General features: G+C 47.5%; 1 protein-coding gene across 1 annotated transcript in view; it reads right to left on the bottom strand.

Annotated features, from left to right (window-relative positions):
• Positions 1-7573: 7573 nt before the first annotated feature.
• Positions 7574-8426, bottom strand: part of OSCAR (osteoclast associated Ig-like receptor) — a 7657-nt gene continuing 6804 nt past the window's right edge. The window contains exon 3 of the mRNA XM_037727657.1: positions 7574-8283. Within this exon, the coding sequence (XP_037583585.1) occupies positions 7966-8283 (318 nt within the window). The 3' untranslated portion in view covers positions 7574-7965. The remainder of the gene's footprint in view (positions 8284-8426) is intronic.

Here is an 8426-nt window from a genome sequence, read left to right on the forward strand (position 1 = left end):
TTTATCAGTCAACAGAAAAGTCCTGGTAAAGTTCCATTCCAGTTAGAAATGAAGGAAGGACTGAGCGAGACTCCGTCTCAAAAAAAAAAGAAAAAGAAAAAGGAAATGAAGAAAGGGACTAAATAGGACTTTTTTTAATTGAGACCCTGATTCAAAAAATAAAATAAAGAATAGCTTAGGGCTGGATGAGGTGGCTCACACCTGTAATCCTAACATTTTGGGAGGTGAGGTGGGTGGATGGCTTGAGTCCAGGAGTTCAAGATCAGTCTGGGCAACATGGCCTAACCCCATCTCTACAAAAAATACAAAAGTGAGCCAGGCGTGGTGGTACTCACCTGTAATCCCAGCTACTCACGAGGCTAAGGTGACAGACTCACTTGAACTTGGAAGGTAGAGGTTGTAGTGAGCAGAAATCACATCACTGCACTCCAGCCTGGGTGACAGAGCAAGACTGCCTCAAAAAAAAAAAAAAAAATAGCTTAGTAACATGTTTTTAGATAACTGGGGACTGAGTTTTAAATGATTTTAATAAATAATTAGGCCAAGGCAAAGTGGCTCACACCTGTAATCCCAACACCTTGGGAGGTCAGGAGTTTGAGACCAGCCTGGCCAACATGGAGAAACCCTGTCTCTAGTAAAAATACAAAAATTAGCCAGGTGTGGTGGCATCACACCTGTAATTCCAGCTACTTGGGAAACTGAGGCAGGAGAATCACTTGAACCCAGGAGGTGGAGGTTGCAGTGAGCTGAGATCACACCATTGCACTCTAGCCTGGGCAACAAGAGTGAAACTCCATCTCAAAAAATAATAGGCCGGGTGCGGTGGCTCACGCCTGTAATCCCAGCACTTTGGGAGGCCGAAGCAGGTGGATCACGAGGTCAAGAGATCGAGACCATCCTGGTCAACATGGTGAAACCCCGTCTCTACTAAAAATACAAAAATTCAGCTGGGCATGGTGGCGTGTGCCTGTAATCCCAGCTACTCAGGAGGCTGAGGCAGGAGAAATGCCTGAACCCAGGAGGCGGAGGTTGCAGTGAGCCGAGATCGCGCCATTGCACTCCAGCCTGGGTAACAAGAGCGAAACTCCGTCTCAAAAAAAAAAATAATAATAATAATAATAATAATAATTAATCATTCACTTTGTTAGGTGTTTATCACACCCAACCTTAAGAATATGTTACCAAAATAAAAAGTCTTGTAGATGAAATCATATCATATCTAAGATTTACTTTAATATACTCCAGCAGAAAATTTAAAATAGAGGAGGGGACTTATCTATAGTTATCTACAGATAATCTACATGATTATCTCAAAGCCATCCTTTTGCTATTGAGAATTCTGATTTTTAGCTGGGCCCATTGCCACCCAAGTAAAAAACTACATTCTTCAATGTCACTTACAGGTAGATGTAGCCTTAAGTCTTCATCTAGCACAATGATTTTTTTTTGGCAGGGGGGATGGAGTCTGGCTCTGTCACCCAGGCTGGAGTGCAATGGCACTATCTCGGCTCACCATAACCTCAGATTCCCTGGTTCAAGCAATTCTCGTGCCTCAGCCTCCCGAGTAGCTGAGACTACGGGCATGCGCCACCACACCCAGCTTTTTGTATTTTTAGTAGAGAAAGCGTTTCACCATGTTAACCAGGCTGGTCTCGATCTTCTGACCTCATGATCCGCCCGTCTCGGTCTCCCAAAGTGCTGGGATTACAGGTGTGAGCCACCGCACCAGGCCCGACAATGATATATGAGCATAAATATTGTAGACGGCTTCCAAAAGAGTCTCTAATGAAGTACTCTTTCCTTCCTTCACTTAACTGCTTAAAATGCGGATGTAATGACTAATGCTCTAGCGCCATTTTGTACCATGAAGATGAGGTCCGAGATGGTGGAGGGTGAGCCGGAAGTAACTTAGGTCCATAATGCCTTTTGGAGTCATCGTACCAGCCCTGGACTGCTCACTTCAGATTTATTCTACATAGGGAAGAAATCAATTGGTATTGTTTTTAAGTCATCATTATTTAGTTCTCTTTGGTTTAGGTTATCTGTTACTGTGTAACAAACCACCCCAAAACTGAGTGACTTAGAGTAACAATCTTGTTTTCATTTTTATCATTCCTGATTTGGTGAGATGACTGGGCTCAGTTGAGCAGTTCTTCGGCTCAACGTGACATTTTCTTGTACCTCAGTCATCAAGGGGGTTCAACTGAGCTGGAATCTCCATGTGTGTATGCACATGGCTGACTGTCGATGCTGGATGTTGGTTGAGAGCTTGGTGAGGACTTGATCAATGGACCTGCACATGGCCTCTCCATTTGATTCAGACTTCTCAGAGGATAGCATCTGGGTTTCAGGAGATGTCACTAGAGAGCTTTCTAAAATAGAGAAGGCGGCCAGGTGCAGTGGCTCACGCCTGTAATCCCAGCATGTAGGGAGGCCAAGGCATGTGGATCACTTGAGGTCAGGAGTTTAGGATCAGCCTGGCCAACATGGTGAAACCCCGTCTCTACTAAAAATAAAAAATAAATTAGCCAAGCCTGTTGATGTGTGCCTGTCATCCCAGCTACTCAGGAGACTGAGGCAGGATAATTGCTTGAGCCTGGGAGGCAGAGGTTGCAGTGGGCCGAGATCACACCACTGCACTCCAGCCTGGGTGACAGAACGAGACTCTGTCTCAAAAAATAGAAGACAAAGTTGTTTGTCCCTTTAATGACAAAGCCTGAAACTGACACAGTGTCTCATCTTTTACAGTCTTAAGGAAAGGCCAGATTCAAGGCTGGGTGGCAGGGGCTGGGGGGGAAATAAACTCTACTTCTCCATAGGGACAGTGACAAAGAATTGGGGATCATCTTTAGTCTGCCATGTGTTATGGTCAATGGAAATACACAGATGTATATTTACTAAATGCCTGAGTCCCACCCCCAGAGATTTTAATTTTTATAATGGGTATAGGATGAGACCTGGGTGTCTCATTCCATGTGTTAAATGTTCCTGGGAGTAAAGTTTGAGAACCACTGGCTTGAAACACACAAACTCCTTCCCATCTTAGGCCCTGAAACATGCTGTTCCTGTACCCGGAGTTTTTCCCCCATGTTTTCTTGGCTGACTTTGGCTCTTCCCTCAGAAACCAGCTTCAGAATCCTTTCTTTAGCAGACTTCCCTGAATGTTCTTTAACAGCACTTAATCTCAGCTGCAACGAAATAATCAATTGTACAACTGTGTCTTTTTAATGTCTTTCCCCCATGCTTCATAATAGTCAAAGTAAAGGACAGCTCTTCTCTGAGAACTATTAATAGATGCTGCAATGGAAATGAAACAAGACTGTCAGACTCTCGTTAAAGTAAGAAGTCTAGCAGAATCTTGGACTTTTAATTTTTTTCCCCCATGATAAATGTGGGAGAAAGACAATGTAACCTGCTGCTGTGGTTTGAAGATTTGTCCCCTTCAAAACTCATGTTGAAACAGCCTGGGCAACAGAGTGATACCCTGTCTCAAAAAATAGATAAATAGGCTGAGCCCAGTGGCTCACGCCTGTAATCCCAGCACCTTGGGAGGCTGAGGCGGGCGGATCACCTGAGGTCAAGAGTTCGAGACCAACCTGACCAATAAGGAGAAACCCTGTCTCTACTAAAAATACAAAAAATGGCCAGGCATGGTAGTACATGCCTATAATCCCAGCTACTTGGGAGGCAGAGGCAGTAGAATTGCTTGAACCCAGGAGGCGGAGGTTTTGGTGAGCCGAGATCTCAACATTGCGCTCCAGCCTGGGCAACAAGAGTGAGACTCTGTATTAAAAATAAATAAATAAAAATACATTTTAAAATAGATAAATAAACTCATGTTGAATCTGAATTCCCAATGTGGCAATATTGAGAGGTGAGGCCTTTAAGAGGTGATTGGGTCATGAGGACTCTTTCCTTACAAATGAACTAATCCATTCATGAATTAATGAGTTAATGAGTTAATGAATTACCCTGGGAGTGAGACCGGTGGCTTTATCAGAAGAGGAAGAGGGACCTGAGTAGTCTGCTCAGCCCCTTTGCCCTGTAATACCCCGTGCCACCTCGGGACCCTCCAGAGAGTCCTCAACAGCAAGAAAGCCCTCAGCAGACAGTGACCCCTCCATCTTGGACTTCCCAGCCTCCATAACGACAAGAAGCCAATTCCTTTTCTTTCTAAGTTATCCAGTTTCAAGTGTTCTGTTCTAAGCAACAGAATACAGACTAAGACACACACACCAATGCATAGCTTCTGATTTAACAAATTGTTTTTACAAGGATTTATTCTGCTTAGAAATTCAGACGTCAGTCATAAGACTGTTACTAGGGCAATAAAATAGTAAGTAAGACCACCAAATAGCACCAAGATTTCTCCTGCAAAATAATGATTGCAATACTGGCAATAATTTCTAATGTCTTTGGACTCCTACAGGTTATTTTGTGCAAATTATACTTCAAGGGACAGATTTATGGAACCAGAGAATGGAACACTGGCCGCTGTAATAAATATCCATAGATCTCCATACTACACAAGATGTAAAACACATTTAGTGTCTTTTGAATATTCTCAGTTTATGACCTTATCAAACCACATTCTGTTTTGTTTTTTGGTTTTTGGTTTTTTTTTAGACAGGGTCTCACCCAGGCTGGAGTGCAGTGGTGTGATCTCAGCTCACCGCAATCTCTGCCTCCCGGGTTCAAGTGATTCTCCTGCCCCAGCCCCGCCAAGTACCTGGAATTACAGGCTCGTAATTCCACCTGGCTAATTTTTGTACTTTTAGTAGAGATGGATTTTCGCCACGTTGGCCAGGCTGGTCTCAAACTCCTGACCTCAAGTTATCCACCTGCCTCAGCCTCCCAAAGTGCTGGGTATAACAAAAGACACCCTTCTCACCAAGGATTTTTGGAGTTTCCAGAGTGATGGGGTGAGAAGGGAGTCTTTGGAACCAGAGCTGAAGACCAAACACGTATTTCTTACTATATCACAATATCGCAGGAGGTAAAAGGGAGATGGGCTCGAAGCAGATCCTCCACACCCCCGAATCCTCTTATGTGCCGGGAGGATCAGAAGGGTCCTGCCAAGACTCAGCCCAGCTGCGGTTCAAGCCTCTGATTGCGTGGATGGGTAAGTACCAGATTTCCAGAGTGCCAGCGCAGGGCTGCCCCCTTGTGGTGGCACTAACGTTGCACAGCTATTTAAGCAGCGGACACCCTATCTTCAGAGGGGTCCAGTTCAGACTGAACATCTTACTTCCATATTTTCCCCAAGAGAGAAGAAAAATCATTAAACTTTTTTTTGATATGGAGTTTTGCTCTTGTTGCCCAGGCTGGAGCCCAGTGCTGCGATCGCGGCTCACTGCAACGTCCACCTCCAAGGTTGAAGCTGTTCTCCTGCCTCAGTCTACTGAGTAGCTGGGATTACAGGCATGCACCACCACACCAGGCTAATTTTTGCATTCTTAGTAAAGACGGGATTTCACTATATCGGCCAGGCTGGTCTCAAACTCCTGACCTTGTGATCCACCCACCTTGGCAACCCAAAGTGCTAAGATTACAGGCGTGAGCCACAGTGCCCGGTATTACACATTTTTTATTCCTTTTTCTTTATTCTTTTTCATTTGTTGTTCATAAAACCCACCTCCTGCACAAATTATTTAATACTGAATGCATGCTGAGGGAGGTTAGGCATAAAAAAGGATGTTTAAGACTTTTCCAGAAAACTTCTGGTAGACTCTACTCTCCATGAGGGCCAGCACCATATCTGTTTAATTCTCCTCTCTACTGGCCAGGTGCAGTGGCTCACGCCTGTAATCCCAGCACTTTGGGAGGCAGAGGCAGGCGGATCACTTGAGGTTAGGAGTTGGAGACCTGCCTGGCCAACATAACGTAACCCCATTTCTAATAAAAATACAAAAAATTAGCCAGGCATGGTGGCAGATGCCTGTAACCCCAGCTACTTGGGAGGCTGAGATGGAGAATCCTTGAACCTGGGAGGCAGAGATTGCAGTGAGCTAAGATCACGCTATTGCACACCTTCCTGGGCAACAAGAGAGAAACTCCATCTCAAAAAAAAAAAAGAGGAGGGGTTGGGGTCAGAGGAGTTAAAGCCTCTGATCTAAGATTTCCTAATGTTTCTTCATGTGTTGGGGACAAGTTGCCTCATTTATTTCTCTCGAGGACTGACAAGGTAGATATTTTTGGATTTCCCTTTCTCAGATGAAAACTCAGAAGGGTCTGCACACTGCTCCAGTTTGCCCAGCATGGCGCAGCTGGGCTGTCCAAGCACTAGAAGTCAGTCTCTTCTCCATAAAGTGGGAACAGGGGAAGGAGAAGCTGAAAAACAACAAAAGTAGAAGAATGTGTCTGCTCTGCCAAAATTAGGGCGCAAGTCAAGAAAGGAGGAAGCAGTCTGCGTGGGTGGCTCACACCTATGATCCCCACACTTCAGGAGGCAGAGGCAGGAGGATCACCTGACCTCCGGAGTTGGAAATCAGCCTGGGCAACATAGAGAGACCTTGTTTCTACAAAAAAATGTAAAAACAAATCAGCCAGGTATGGTGGCCTGCACCTGTGGTTCTTGCTACTTGGAAGGCTGAGGTGGGGAGATCACTTAAGCTGGGAGATCGAAGCGGCAGTGAGCCTTGATCATGCCACTGGAGTCTAGCCTGGGCAAGAGAGTAAGGCTTATCTCACAAAAAGAAAAGACAAGAAGAGAAAGGGAGGGAGGGGTGCGGTGGCTCATGCCTATAATCCCAGAACTTTGGGAGGCCAAGGCAGGTGGATCACTTGAGGTCAGGAGTTCAAGACCTCCCTGGTCAACATGGCAAAACTCCACCTCTACTAAAAATACGAAACTTAGCTGGGCATGGTGGCACACACCTGTAATCCCAGCTACTCAGGAGGCTGAAGCATAAGAATCACTTGAACCCAGGAGGCAGAGGTTGCAGTGAGCCAAGATTGAACCGCTGCACTCCAGCCTGGGTGACGGAGTGAGACTTTCTCTCAAAAAAAAAAAAAAAAAAACTGTGCTTGATTATGCTTGATTTAAAAAAGATGAGACCTTCCTTTCAGCGCTGAGTCTGGTAGAAATTGGTGTTATAGGATAGCTAACATTTACTGAGAATTTACTGCAAGCCAGTTACTGTTTTAAGTGTTTGATGTGTATTACCCACTGAATCCTACAACAATTCTATGAAGTAGGTTTTATCAGTGCGTCCGTGTTACCGTCAAGGCAAGAGAGAGTTGGGGAAGGGCACTTTCCGAATGCTCCACTGAGTTGATGGCAGCGCTGGGATTCGAACCCCAGTCTCCTGGCTCGGACGCCTTAACCACTGATCCTGTCTTTCACTCAGCTGCTCCTTGGGAAAGGCCCGGAAAGAAGCCACAGCGCAGGGCAATGCGGGGTGGGGGCGGGGGCGGGGAGGCGGTGGTGGAAGGATGGTTCCGACGGGCTCAGCCAGCAGGGCCGCGCGGCTGCGGGAAAGTGCGGGTCTGTCCCCCGACGGATGAAATGAGCACTCACACACAGGTATGCAGTGTAAGAGCAGCTAGGGGACTGCCCCGCCCCGAAAAGCAGGAGCCGCTTGCTTTTATTGAGTGCCGGCGCAATGCCGAAAGCCTGGAGCAAACACAGTCTGCGAATAATTAACATTTATTGTTTCCCTTTCAGGGACTTCACAGGCGGGGATGGGAGGGCGGATGGGAAAGGGCAGTTTCTGGACACGTTGAAACGGACGAGGCTGATGGAGATAACTTCCCCTTCGCTCACTGGCACAGACTCCGGGCCCTCTCCCTCAGGGTGAGAACAGCTGCCTTCAACTATTGTAAGCTGTGCAGAGCCTTCCCCCTTTCCCTAGTTTCTCCCCCGACGCTGACCCATCTCCCACAGGAATGGACAGTGCAGCCCAGGGTCCCAGCTTCTCTGCCACTCAGGTTGGAAGTCTTCTGGGGTTGCAGTGCTCCTGGGGTTCAGGGGCGGACGCCAGCAGGAGCGTGGTTCTGGCTGCGACAGTCAAAAGCGACCAGCACGCCCAGGGAGATGAGGACCAGACCGGCCAGCCCCAGGCGGACCAGGTTCTCCCTCGTGTAGTCGGAGGAGCTGGAGTCTGCGGGCCGAGCCGGGGGAGAGGGGCTGTCAGCGCTTGGACCCAGAAGTCTGGGCCCTGAACTCCAGGTTTCCTGTCTCTGGGGTGGACTTAGGGTCCTCACTCCCCAGTCTGAAAGTTGAGGGAGAGTTGATGGAGGCTTCAACTCGTGGGTCTGAGGGAGGAGACGGTGGGAGTCTGGACCCCTGGGTCCGAGGGAAGAGGGGCTGGGGGTCTGGACTCCCGGGTCCGAGGGAGGAGGGGCTGGGGGCCTGGACTCCCGGGTCCGAGGGAGGAGGGGCTGGGGGCCTGGACTCCCGGGTCCGAGGGAGGAGGGGCTGGGGG

The sequence above is a fragment of the Cebus imitator genome, unplaced genomic scaffold (genome assembly GCF_001604975.1).
Source record: "Cebus imitator isolate Cc_AM_T3 unplaced genomic scaffold, Cebus_imitator-1.0 Scaffold235, whole genome shotgun sequence".
NCBI lineage: Eukaryota > Metazoa > Chordata > Mammalia > Primates > Cebidae > Cebus > Cebus imitator.